The sequence below is a fragment of the Cucumis melo genome, chromosome 9, assembly GCF_025177605.1.
Source record: "Cucumis melo cultivar AY chromosome 9, USDA_Cmelo_AY_1.0, whole genome shotgun sequence".
NCBI lineage: Eukaryota > Viridiplantae > Streptophyta > Magnoliopsida > Cucurbitales > Cucurbitaceae > Cucumis > Cucumis melo.
In genome coordinates, this window is record NC_066865.1 from 15,440,861 (window position 1) to 15,455,527 (window position 14,667).

Here is a 14,667-nt window from a genome sequence, read left to right on the forward strand (position 1 = left end):
TAATATTTCTTTCTGTCCTCTTCTTCTATTTATACTAATCCTAAGTCAGATTAGTAATTACTTAAGCTCTCTTTAGTTTGTTAGTTCCTACCTGACACTTTACATATGTAGGTTTATTAATTTTCTTACATATATTCAACTTAATCTCGACATGTCATCAACTGTCTAATCAAGATTAGGAATTTCTTCTGCTTTTTCTTAACTCTCAACGCCTACTCTTCTCGCGTTATAACATCAAAATGCATACTTCCTCTTGAACGCAAATTCCTTCATTGCATGGCTTAGCTTTAACGCAAACTTCCAAAATGCCTACTACTATTAAAAAAAAACTCCTCTATTCCAGACTCGGATCTCATATAATCTCTAGCAACAGAAGTTCATAATACATCAGGATTAATACTAAGTTACCTAAGTCATCCTCTAGAAGCTTAACTAGTTAATGAAGTTACATCTAGTGGTTACTATTTTATGGTCTAGTCTTATGCAAACTCATTACATAGGATACTCTCACTCGCATGCAACCTACACAAACACGTTGGATCATTGTGTTTGTATCAAATACAAAGTGACTTTATCCGTAGTGTTACCAAGATAAGGTACCTAGCTTTATCCCTATACTATAGACCATTTAAGTTGTATCTCAAACGTTTATATTTATGTATGTCTCTACATATAGTTCAAGACTCATCAAACAACTTAAGATGTTAGGTTATCAAGACAAAACTTATAAACTAATAGCATTTTATTAATAACGGTCAACGGATTACATTTACTATCTAAGGGTTTTAAGATATAAAATCCAACAATATATAATCTCTCTTTGTGACATCCATAACTTGTATTCCTAAAAAGGTTTTCTAAAATCTTCACTCACTAAGTATTTGACTTACGTGTTTAAGTTTCCATTCCTTAGGTATTCAGGGGTTGAGGCCAAGTAAGGAAAGGTAAGATGGATTATGATGCGAGAAACCTGATCAAGTTATTCGTCTTCGGATGGCTTAAAGTTATTATATTTAGAGAGGGTTACATCTCAGTTTTGTGTGTGGGATGAGTCTTGTCTTTGAGATGGGTTGTAACGCCCCAAAAATTAAGATAATTTATTGGGCGTTATTTTGAATCCATTTAATGAGAATTATTTGATTTAGGTGAGAATTGAAATTAATTAAATATTTCTTGGATGAATATTTAATTAATTAGAGGTTTTAGCATGTGGTGTTTGTTGAGTTTTTGATTAAATAGTAAGTTAAGAGAATTAAGTAAAGTTGTGGATTTTTAGTGTTGTTGAAGTTGAATTTAATTAAATAATTATGGATGTTATTTAATTAAATTGTGGGGTGGAAAGTTTGTTGGAGATTTAATAATTATATGTATATGTGGAAATATATATATATATAATTATTATGTTAAAGAAAAAGATAATTATATTTGTTGAAATATAATTATTTAAGGAAAAGATAATTGTATTTTGGAGAAAGATAAATAATAATTGATTATTGTAGAAGATAATTAATTATTGAAAGTTAAATCTTGATTATGGAGTGGAGTTGCTATGGTTAGGTTAAGATAATTCATGTTGGAAGTTATAAGTGATTTATTGGAAAAGATTTGATTGATTAAATTAATTGAGAATTTAAGTTAATTTGAGATTTTGGAGGGAAAAGTTAGTTTTGGTGGACTTGGATTTAATTGAGTATATATATATGGATATATATATTTAATTAATAATTTGGAAAAGTGAAGTTAATTATATTATGAAATATAATTATATTTGTTTGGAAAAGAATATAATCCATGAGGAAAGAGATGGTTGATTTGATTGGACGAAAAAGATATATATTTATTTACAAGAGAGAATGATGGTTTAAATAAATATATATGTTTATTGTAGATTTTGGTGAGAGAAAAATAATAATAATAAAGAAGTATTATTATTATTATTAATGGTTATAAATGCCTAAGATTTTGTGCATTTAAGGCATTTATTTAGGAAAGATAATAGGAATAAAGATATATGTATATTTTTTGGTATTATATATATATCCTAAAAGGAAAAGGAAAAGAAAATAATAATAATAAATATTATTGTTATTATAATATATATATATATATATATATATATATATATATATATATATATATATATATATATCCTAAAAGGAAAAGGAAAAAGAAATAATAATAATTATTATTATTGTTATTATTTGGGTCTATAAATAGATTGGAATGCTTAAGTTGGAAAGTAAAGGAAAAAGAAAAAAGTTCTTCATCTTCTTCTCTAAGATAATCCTCTGTTGTCGCTGCCTCATCAGTTAGAGTTAAGATTGGTCTCTTTGGAAGCTTGAGGATTTAAAGTGATGTATTTTTCCATCAAGGATAAGAGGATTTTTCAACCTCCATTTGAGTAACCTTGGTAAGCCAATGAAATTAAATTAATATTTTATTAATTTAATTTTAGATCTATTTGGGGGTTTCTTTAAAGGTTCAATTGGCTAATTTTTAAGATTTAAATCTTGGATTTTTCCCAATAAAGGTTGAATTGGTTTCAACCCCTTTTTTTTAAAGTTAATTAATTTTGGAAAATTTTGGATGTTAGCCAGTTGCTAATTTCATTAATTGAGATACTGAGTTTTCCTTTTATGATTAGAATCAAGTTGATTGGGGAATTTTTACTATCAGATAGGGAGTACCTTGTTTGGCTAAAATCTCCAGGTAAGAGATTCTCTTACTAGACCTTCGAACTGAATTTAAAAGACCGCATGTAATTATGATTATGCATTGATGGTAGCTAAGATGCATAATGTGATGCTATAGATGATGATTGATATTGTGTTTATGATGATTGATATTGAAATTGATGATGATGACTGATACTATGATTGACGATGATGACTGGTATGTTTATGATGTTTATGATACATATATTAATCACATGAATAAGGACGTTATGATTAATATTCATGTCATGTTATGATGTTTATAATGATGTTACATGCTTTGGGTTATGGTGTGTCCGTTAACTTTGTATGTTAAGCTTTTTACCCCACCTGTATTGTGGTCCTATCTATGGGGTCACTTGCACGACTAGGGGTGTTCCCACGGGATCACTCGCACGATTTAGGGGTGTACCTACGGATCACATGCACGGTTAGGGGACAGTTATATTGTGTATACGAGGTCACTCGCACGACTAGGGGTGTTCCGACGGGATCACTCGCACGATTAGGGGTGTACCTACGTATTACATATATGTTTATGGAGTGTATACGGGATCACTCGCACGACTAGGGGTGTTCCGACGGGACCACTCGCACGATTAGGGGTGTACCTACGTATTACATATATGTTTATGGAGTGTGTACCTGCGATCATTCGCACGACTAGGGGTGTTCCTTCGGGATCACTCGCACGATTTAGGGGTGTTCGTAAGGTCTCACTCACTCAGGTGTGCTCCATTGGACACACAACGTTATGATTATGTTTCTAACGGAAAGTTAACAGATCACCTAGCGGGACTAGTAGTGGGTCCCTTACTAAGTATATTTATATACTCACTCTTTCCTATGTTTAATATTTCAGGTTAAGGTAAAGAACTTAAGAAGCTGGCGAGCGATAGCGAGGGATCCATGGCATGCCATATGGGGACACAGTTCAGCTTCCGCACTCATTTATATGTCTTTCAATATTTTTAAATTTTAACCATTTTACTTAAAGATTTTATTCTATTTATTTGTTTTTAGTTCCTTAAAATTGTTAGAACCCGCGGGTCACGTTTTCAAATTATTTTCGTTAATTTTGATAATTTTATGTTTTTCGTGAACGTTTTGATATTAATTTTATAAAGATTTTAGTTATCCTCTTTTAAAAAAGTGTCTTTTGATGTTTACCTTTTTAGTAATGACCTTAACTTAGTTTAAAAAGTTCGGGTCGTTACATGGGTTGCTAGGCGATCAAGGAAAATGATAAGAAAGGGGATCTTATACTCTTAAATACCTTGATGCAAAGAGTAGCGTCCTAGTGAATGAAGGAAGGCGGGGGAGCTTAGAGCTTAGGTTTTATTTTTGTGTCTTGCGAGAAAAGAAATGTAATTGTAATGTATTGGATCAAGTAATAAAAGCAGAGTTGTGTTTTCTATTTTCCATTGTGTTGAGTTTGTGTATCTCTGTGGTGTTTATCGCTTAGTAGCTAAAGAGTTTAAGTGTTGAAGGCTAGGCGATTAAGCTAAGTTGGTTGCTTGAGTGTTTTCTTATGATGCATTGAGTTGTAAAGATCTCCTGAGTTCAAATTTGGAACTCTGTGTTAGAGGTTGGGTTAAAAAGTTTCGCTAGGCATTCAACTCATTATCTTGCAGAGAGATACGGTTTAGGTGTCTAGGTGATACGCATTCTATGGTCGCATGAAGTGGCTAGTGGTGCAAGGGGTGACAAAAGCTCCCCTACAACAGCATCCCCATTGGTCTTGTCCTATTGCAGCAATCCCTCGTAAAAATATTGTATAAACATTTGATCAAAAATCTGGTTATTCGGGGAAATTTCCATAGATCCTTTTGGACTTCTCCTAATACCAAAAAAGTGACTTATCTTGATTCTAAAGAATAGAGTAAACCTCTTTCTTAATCTGCTAATAAAAACTTCTTTAAGGAATTGCTTATTCATCTAAAAAAAATGTTGTAATACTACCGAGTGGTAAGTGGTAGAATTAGTCTTTTGTATAATTTCTCAATCCAAAAGGTGAATGCCCTCAAATTTATTAGCTCTTTGGTGACTCCAAGGGTCGCATTCTGTCACATATGATGTCAAAATTCTTGGAAATGCTTGTGTGAGTCGTAAAAAAAAAGAGTAGTAAGTGAATTAAACTTGTCTTTAACTCAAACACGTTGGGATTGATGTCCTACACTATTATATAAATAAAAGATTTTTTATCTTTAATGAATAATTATTATTTATTTAATCTCATAACCCAAATCCAAAGCTAAGACCCAACTTAAATAGTATGTATTTGACATACAAGTGAATTGTGTTCAAGTAATAGCCTAAAAGATCTATAGTATATGGATATGGTTGAGTCTTATTCTGGTAATAATATGGATACAACCCATCTTAATTTAAATTATTTATGTTGAGACATGTGAGTAGTGATACTCAATACAATGAGATTGTATAAGACTAGACCACAAAATATAGTCTCTCACTATAACATTGTTAATCGAAAAGACTGATATTTCAAATGACAAGATGGAATTCACTCCTTCAGTGCTTTATGACAAGTAAACAAATTGTTCTCTCTAGTGCTAATTCCATAACTTGAACAATGAGGTCTCACCCTCTCACTAGCCTAAAAGGAAACTTCGATTAGATTAGACTATAAACACATTGTTCAGTAAAGAATCAATGGTACTTGAGAAGCAAGAAACAACCAGAGGGGTTAAACAGTAATTTGACCCAATTATAGTTATTGAAAGAAAATTTTTGAATCAATCACAAATTGCCAAGTTATTTACCAAATTAATGACGAAATTACAACTAATTTGAATTTGGGAATAACTAAATGTCCTAAATTGAAATTAAAAACATAAATTGGATAATCACGATGATGTCAAGTATTTTCAACATCACCGCTAGATCAAATTAATTATTTTAGTCCAATTAAATATTATTATTTGGGCTAAAGTTCAATTGATTTTGAAAATAGGCTTAATTTAGTCCAAATGCTAAATAATGCTCAAATCAAACTAATTGGACCCATAGGCATAGTCCATTAACCAACCAAGCACAAGTCCATAAAGCCCACCCGAGAACTCTATAACTAAAATTCATTTTTTGGATCAAAGATTTTATACTATGGAGAGACTTGGATAGAATTCTCCCAATAATTAGAAGATTCTAATTTCAAAAGTTGGTCATTCCTTGAAGATACAAGCCTTATGAAGATACAAATCTTCAAACATTCTTTCAAGACGATTTTAAGAACATCACGCATTCCACCTCCTTGAGTCAAACATATATCTTCAATCAAGAGAGAATTAGAAGATTAAATTCTAGAGATCGATCAAGTAACATCATATCAAAATCAACTTTAATATAATTTCAACTTCACGAAACACATTTCACCAAAAACCTCGTGCGAACAAATTGGCACGCCTAGTAAGATTTTTTTCTACCTCTGATCTCTTTTATCTTGAAGAAGTGATAACATTCCATAAAAGTTATTCAAAAATGACAACTTCAACTAACTTCTATACTATTATGTAATTATGGTGTAGGATGAGATGGTGGAATTAAAAACAACTTCATCACAAGAAGGGAGTGAACCTCTTCTAGAAAGGGAAATATGTGATCGGGTATTGGGTAAGCAATTGGGGCATGTGAAAGGACAAGGTTGGGGACCAAGACCCAAGAATGCTAGAAATGAAACAATTCAACACAACACAAAAGAAGCAAATGCACAGATTGCTCACTTGCAAAGTATAGTTGAATCGCAACAAGCTACAATCGAAGCAATTTTAAGAAGATTATCCTGTCAAGAAGCTACCTCCAACATGGAACGAAGTTCAAAACAATCAAATGATAGTCAACAGGTAATTTTTTCAACTTAATTAGTTTGATATGAAGTATCAGATTAGAGTAGTATATAGAAACATGGTACATTATGAATTGATATGACTATCCTGCAGTTATGGTAGTCATATAAATATGGTCCTGAATTTGTTGCTTTCGACTATGATACATTCATTCTTGTGATGATTTTGGTCATTTGATGCATTCTTGTGATGATTTGGTCATTTGATATAGACTTGCCCCCCCCCCCCCCATTCGCTCTCATTGTTTTAGAATGTTTGGTTTTCATCCATTTGATTAGTGTCATGATGCTTTGAAGCCATTTATTGAGTTTAATTGTAATGAATTGGTTGCTCTAGACATGTCCCCCTCCCTTCTTGTTCTTTTTTAGAAAGTTTGAGTTTATCCATTTGAGTATGACATATTTAAAGTGCCTAAGTTTCATTTTTGCTTTAGACATGCCCCCCTCATTCTTTCAACTTAATTAGTTTTATACAAAGTGTTGGATTAGAGTAGCATGTGTGAATATGATACATTCATTCTTGTGATGATTTTGGTCATTTGATGTAGACTTCCCCTCCCCCCCCCCCCCCCCTTCTCTCTCATTGTTTTAGAATGTTTGGTTTTCATCCATTTGATTAGTGTCATGATGCTTTGAATTCGTTTTTTTGAGTTTGATGGTAATGAATTTGTTGCTTTAGACATGTCCCCCTTCCTTCTCATTCTTTTTTATAAAGTTTGAGTTTTATCCATTTGAGTATATTATATTTAAAGTGCCTAAGTTTCATTTTTTGCTTATATGTTTACTTATTTATGCTGTTATATTGTTTTTCAGATTTGACGCACAATGGACTTCTGATGAATATGACAAGAGTTTGGTTCGTATCTTATAATTTTTTGTTATGCACATACTTTTGGTCCAAGTAGAAATTTTTTGTTGTGCACAATACTTTTGGTTTGTAGGTGTAACTTCTTGGTTATAGTTTGGAACTAACTAGATGTAACTTAGTGCTTATAACTTATGTTAACATTACTTAGAACTAGTTATGAAGATATTGAAGTTTTTTGATATATATTTCTTGTGATGAAGTTGGTGTTATTGCATGTTGCTTAGTGATAAGTTTTTAAAATTATTATGTTTGACATCTTATAACAGGTTTATATAATTAACCAATCAGATATTATTTTTTTATGTAATAAAGTTCTTTTACTGGCGCTTTGAATAACGTCGCAAAAGCATTGATTTTTATAAAAAAAAAAAATTATACGACTTTTTAGTGGCACACTTTAATACGTCACAAAAGCTATTTATAACGGTCCCAAAGTAACCTTCAGCAACAATATAATTTGTCACTAAAACATCGACTTTAGTGACATGTTCAAAACGTCACTAAAGAAAATAAATAGTGACACAAATTATGTTACTAAAAGTAAGCCTTTAGTAACGCACAAACGTCACTAAAAGTTCATCTTTTGCGGCGCAAACGCTTGCGTCGCTAAAACTTTAACCGACAAGGAATCTGCAACAGTCCTAGTGACGAAGGCCTTTTCGTCGCTAAAACTATTAGCGACGCGTTATCAATCTTCAGTGACGCTTTCTGTGCGCTACGGAAAAGGGAATTTCTTGTAGTGTGTGATGGGTTGGTTTGGCATATATCGTACTTCTTTGAATATTGCTATTATTATTGTGGCTTATTCTGATTCACTTTGGATCCTTCTATATATAGAGCCCAGGTGGAGGAAGCACATAATTTGCGACATTAGAGTATTTGGGCAATCAATGCATCCAAATTTTCATGTTGGTGCTTTTTGTGGGCTATCCATCACGTTTAAAATAGCTTGAGATTTTAGTATATGTCTTTTCTATTGTTGGTGGACAACGTTGTTTGACTTGATTTGAACCATTATTGGCTATAAGAGGGTCCTATATCCTTCAGCAATTCACTACACACATAGAGTTAAGATGAGTATTTACATTATTGAAATTTATTTTCTTATATTTCATGGTCATTGATGTCAAACGTAACCAATAGCAATGTAAAAATATCAATAAGATGCCAACAAATAATTAGGGTAGAAATTTAATACGCTCTACTCACTCAAATCAATCATCCTCCTCTCTATTTATTCTCTATTTAATGTTTAGAATATTTTTAAAATTTTATGATTAAACATGAAGTTAACTTGAAATTGAGCGGATCTTTAATTAGTTAAAGATTTTAATTTTTAACTAAAACGTCAAAAGTTCAAATCCTTGCTTCCACGTTTTGAACTTAGGGAAAAAAAGTAAAATTAGTAACAAATTACCAACCAAAATTTAAAAACAGCCTATTAAAAAGATCCTTTTTTAACTTTATAATCAACTTAGACTTAACTCAAAGATTCTACAAAGTCTTATACATTCTTATAATACGAGAAAAATTCAAAGAAAAAGAAAAAGGAACACACATTGTGCTTACAATGAAACTCATATGGTTTTAGGTTAGACAACATTATTTCAACCAAAAACATATATCATTTTGCACAACATTTCCACAAGAATTTGAATGGAAATTTCCATTTTACAAAGTCTCAACAGAAACAAAATTCAATATAATTTGGTCAATATATACATATAATATGGAAACGATGTTTCAAGAATTTGTTGAAGAGTCCACATGAACTAGAATTTAAATTCTAAAGTTGTGATTGGATGATTATTCCAAACATATTCCTAGAAATGTTCACAAAGTTTCTTAAAGTAATTATGACTTTTCAAAATCCTTCCTCACTTTCATCTAACTTCCCTTTTATTTGGTTCACAAACGCTTCTACATGGAGTAGGAATCATTCTTAAACCAAAATTAATTGCCAAACCTTTATTACCCTAAAAACTTTTAGGAACCATTTCAGACGAATATATTACGCAAGATTATAATAATCACCTCTGACTATATTAAATACTATATTTCAAAACCCTCAATTTCCTACGATATTTACTATATTGCTACACTTTTTACTATTTGACATTTATCATTTTTTATTAGTTGCTATAGTATTTACTATTTCCTTCTCAAACTAATTAAATAATTTACATCACGAACACATACTACCCAAACACAAAATTTTACAACTCAATTATATAGTATCATGGTGCATTAAGTATATTAAGGCTCAAAGGTTATCAAGAAGTATCAAATGTTTATCAAGTGTATCAAAGAGTACCAGGTGTATTAAGGGATATTAGATTTATCAGGTGCATATCAGGTATATTAGTAATGAGGGTATTTGTGACACTTTACATCTTGTATATGTAGGCTGGATTTTGTTTTTGCTATTTTTGCAAATAATAAATGTGTGTGCTATAGACTTAATTATTATAAGGAAAATTTTCATAAATATAACAAACCACTGAAATATTTAGTGCTCGTGTAACAAAGCCCATGAAGTTAGTCGTTTTTTAAATATTTCATATTTATCCTTCTGTCATCTTTTTTCTCCTCTTCGCTACGATTTCTTTTTATCGTCTTTCTTCTTTTCCTCTTCTTTTTTTCCGCTACGATTTCTTTCCATTGACTTTCTTCTTTTCCTCTTCTTTTTTTACGTTCAAATCTAAATGATCGTATACAAAAAAAAATAGCCAAATCTAAAGGATCGTGCATAAAGAAACTTGAAAAAAAAATTGTTTAGGTTGTGGTAGCCAATCTAAATGTTCGTGTAAAAAAATAAGCGATCGTATAGACAAATCTAAATGATTGTGTACTAAAAGTTAAAAAAAATCGTTTAGCCAAATCTAAACGATCGTGTACCAAAAGAATCTTGAAAAAATTCGTTTAGCCAAATCTAAACGATGGTTTACCAAATTTTGAAAAAACAAAACTTTTAGATTTGACTACCCGATTTGGCTATTCAAATTTAAACGATCGTGTACCAAACAATAGTTAAATCTAAATGATCATGTACCAAATATATTACGTGTGTCGTTAACGGCGTGATTGACGAGACATTTTTTTTATTTTTCATTGTGGGTCCTATGAGTTTTTTCTGTTTTCTAAATTATTCTACACGGATAAATATTTTGATGTTTTGTTAAATTAAAAAGAAAATAACTCTTATTATGATTTATTTTGGTGGGTTTAAGTTTTAAAAAAACTTGAAAATAATTCATTGGACGTAAAAAGAAAAACGTAATGACGACAAAATGGGAAAGTCTTGGATGTGACACTCTAATGAATTTGGTTTAAAATGAACAAAAAGAAGAGAGAGATGAGAAGAAGAAAAGGAAAAACGCATAACATTGCTTTAGATAATAATAGTCAAATGCATTTAGGTTTAACTCAATTGAGCCATTTCCAAATTCAAATAAAATTAGTAACTTGCACACCTGGACAATTGCTATATTTTGAATTTGAATATTCTATGTTTTATATTCATTATTATATATACTCAGTTTGATTATATTAAAAACTAAACAGCCCTACTTTTTTAATCAAATTTAATACTTAACTTATAGTTAATGAGAGAACCTTGTCTTTTCTTCCAAATTTAGGAAAACGTATAAGTGATGTGGTGCATACGTTACATTTGAAGTTGCATTTATAGGGCATGTGGTGCATGCTTAATTTCCTAACATTTATAGGGCCATCATCAATTGGAAAATGATTTTTGTTAATGTTTAAAATGGGTGAACTTATAAACCCGTATAAAAGTTCAAAAATTAAATTAAATAAAAAATTTAATTTTATTAAACCAAATAAAAAATATAAGAAAATTTAAATTTTAACATGTAAGATTTTATATAAAAATTAATGGGATTTTAAATACTACATCGCTTATTGTAAGTAAATCATATAATTGATATAAATTTAATATATCAAATTAAACATCACTCTTAAATATGTGTTTACACCTAAATTAATCAAACCTCATCGTCCTGCATTGTTAAAGAAGTTGGGTGCGTGGTAGACAATTTAGCCATAAAATGTATTCGTTTTTCTTTTGTTCTGTTTTTGGTTTTTGGTGGGATATAAAGAATATAATATAGGAAATGTGGAGTAATGTTGAAGTTGATAAGAGAGTAATGGGTGATGGATAATGAGTGAGTAATAAATGTCAAAACCACCCCAATACATGTGAACTATTATATTGTCTGACACAATAAATAAATAATATATATGTATGGCATAAGCTGATGAATAAAAAGAAATGTGCTGACAAAACCAAAAGGCGTGGCTGTTCAAATGAAATTATGATAATAAATTTGTGAAGGTCAATAATGGTATGAATCTTGTGGGGTTCTCATTGAACTAAAAACAGAAGTAATTGTTTTAAACATTAATTAATTGTATGCACCACTCATATATAATTATAAATATCTCAACATATACCACCTTACAAATAAACAAAAAAAAAAAAAAAAAAAAACTTCAGAAAAGATAAATATATATTATATTATATAGTTTTTTTATTTGTACAAATTTCACTAAGAGACTACAGTAACAAATTGTGGTGTGCGGCGGTCCCTCTCAAAGCCTAGACATGGCTATAACATGCTGATCACCATAATCCGATCGCCGGTTCCCGGATTTGTTTCCCAAGTTGCTCACCCTTCTTTTCTCAGAAACCTCCAAATATTTCGCCTGCTCCCTCAACATGAACTTCTGAACCTTCCCGTTCGCCTTCGGAAGCTCCGCCATGAACACCACCTTCTTCGGCACCATATAGTGCGACAAATTCTTTCGGCAAAATGCAATCATCTCCGCCTCACTCACTCTCCCACTGCCACCCCCGCCATGAAGGACAACGAAGGCACATGGGCTCTCTCCCCAACGGGGGTGCGGCATTGCCACAACCGCCGCCTCCGCCACCTGTGGGTGCCGGTATAGCACTGTCTCTACCTCAACGCTGCTGATGTTCTCGCCGCCGGAGATTATGACATCCTTGGACCGATCCTTGATTTCTAAATACCCGTCGGGGTAAATGACCCCGATGTCTCCAGTTAGGAACCAACCGTTTTTGAAGGCCGCCGCAGTCGCCTCGGGATCTTTGAAATAGCCTTTCATGAGGCTGCTGCCACGCAGAACAATCTCGCCGGTGGTGCGGCCGTCGTGCGGCACACTTTCCATTGTTTTCAAATTTTTGACGTCCACATCGGCTAATGTCAGAATGCTGATTCCTGATCATGAAAATTAAATTGGTTATTGAGTATATTTATTATTGCCAAGTTTTCATTATGCATATATAGATTTTAAAATTTTAATTTTCCATGTCAATATTATTAATTAAAGAATGATATATACCTTGTCTAGCTTTAAGGTTGGCTTGTTGATCGGCGGGCAAAACATTCCATTTTTCTTGCCACTCACAAACCAACGCCGGCCCGGTGGCCTCAGTCAATCCATAAGCATGTGTTATATGAAAACCAAGAGCCTCCATCTTTTCCAGCAACGCCGCTGGAGGAGGTGCTCCGCCAGTGAGAACGTTCACGGGCCAAGCAACTCGACGTCGATCGCCGTTATCAGCCTCGAGGATGATTCTAAACACGATTGGCGCACAACACATATGAGTCACACGATGCAAATTAATGTTTCGAAAGATATCGGACGCCGTCGTATTGCGCATACAAATATTGGTCCCACCACGAGCAGCGATCCCCCATGTGAAGGTCCAACCGTTACAGTGGAACATGGGTAGAGTCCATAAGTAAACAGGAGCGTTTCCCATTTCCCAACCCATTACCAAGCTGAGCGTGCTAAGGAACGCGCCCCGGTGGCTATACACTACGCCCTTTGGCGCTGACGTCGTGCCGGATGTGTAATTTAGTGCTATGGAGTCCCATTCGTCATCTACTTCCACTGGAGTAAAATTGGCATCGCCATCGTGGATTAGTTGCTCGTATTCCAAGTTTCCTAACCGAGCTCCTGTTGGAGTGTCAATATCATCAATAACAACAACGAGTGGGATTGGGAATGATTCTGCCACTAGTAAGCGAAGGGCATCTTTGGCTTCTTGAATGTATTGATAATCAACAAAGAATATCTTTGCCTCAGAGTGGCGAAGGATGAGAGCGATGTTCTTGACATCGAGACGGGTGTTGATTGTGTTCAAGATGGCACCTGCCATCGGTACTGCAAAATGCATCTCATATAATGCTGGAACATTCGGCGCTAGTACCGATACCTTCAACAATAAACAAAAGTAAAACATAAGGCAAAATATCGTTAAAAATTTTAAAAAAAAGTTACAAAATATAGCAAATAATTTACTATAATCGTGTAAGTTGAAACTTTTAAGATGATTGGAGTTTTAGAAAATAAGAAAAGAAAAAAGTTTGAAGAAAAGGGAGAAGAGGGATATGAAGGAGGGCCTTACGACGTGGTTCTTGGAGACAGAGAGACGACGGAGGGAGGAGGCGAGGCGGCAACAACGCTCATAAGTTTGATTCCATGTAAAACGAGTTCCCTCATAGATAATAGAAGTTCGATCGGCGTAAAACGCAGAAGCTCTTTTAAGAAAGGTGATGGGTGTGAGAGCAGTATAATTTGCATCACATTTCAAAAGCATCTCCATTTTTAGTTTATTTTATTTTATTTTTGTTATGGAAAATAAAAGGAAGTATAAGAAGAAGAAGAAGAAGAAGAAGAAGAAGAAGAAGAAAAGGTAGAAAGGGTGAAAGACTTATGAGTTATAGAGAGAGAAAGAGAGGAGAGAAGTTATGGGGGAGAAATGAGAGATAGGGAGGGGTTTATATAGAAAGGAAGAAGAAAGGGAAGAAAGGAAAAAGGGTGGAGAATTCAAAGAAAATCCAAAGGAAGATGGTCAGAAATTGCTTTGTAATGTAAACAGTACTTTTTTTTCTCTGTTTATTTTATTATCAAAAAATAGTTGGTTTTTTTCTTTCTTTGGAATGGGAAAATAGTGTTTTTTCTAACTAATAAATATTGGATTTCACATTTCCTTACTTTCAAATCAATTTCATGAATAGGTCCCTCCACCATCTAAAAGATGGAGATAATAACATACAAAATTTCACCAAATTTTCTTAGTTTTTCTCTCTTTCAAAATATAAAATTTAATCATTTTTCTTTAATTCATCTTCTCTTTAAAATTTTCAAACGGATTAATTATATATAAA

The 14,667-nt window shown here is 32.6% G+C and overlaps 1 protein-coding gene across 1 annotated transcript; it reads right to left on the reverse strand.

Annotated features, from left to right (window-relative positions):
- Positions 1-11,834: 11,834 nt before the first annotated feature.
- On the reverse strand, positions 11,835-14,249 carry LOC103501376 (trans-cinnamate:CoA ligase, peroxisomal-like). The gene is made up of 3 exons (XM_008464947.2): positions 13,905-14,249; positions 12,833-13,712; positions 11,835-12,708 (listed from the first exon to the last, which is right to left on the reverse strand). The coding sequence occupies exons 1-3, from the start codon at positions 14,100-14,102 to the stop codon at positions 12,059-12,061; spliced, it is 1,728 nt and encodes a 575-aa protein (XP_008463169.2). The 5' UTR covers positions 14,103-14,249; the 3' UTR covers positions 11,835-12,058.
- Positions 14,250-14,667: the final 418 nt, after the last annotated feature.

Bases quoted from the DNA above. Each gene is read 5' to 3' on its own strand.
- LOC103501376 (XM_008464947.2), bottom strand. From the start codon at position 14,102: ATGGAGATGCTTTTGAAATGTGATGCAAATTATACTGCTCTCACACCC. The intron at 13,713-13,904 runs GTAAGGCCCTCC...TTATTGTTGAAG, and splicing joins CTGTCTCCAAGAACCACGTC to GTATCGGTACTAGCGCCGAA. The intron at 12,709-12,832 runs GTATATATCATT...TTTCATGATCAG, and splicing joins CAACCTTAAAGCTAGACAAG to GAATCAGCATTCTGACATTA.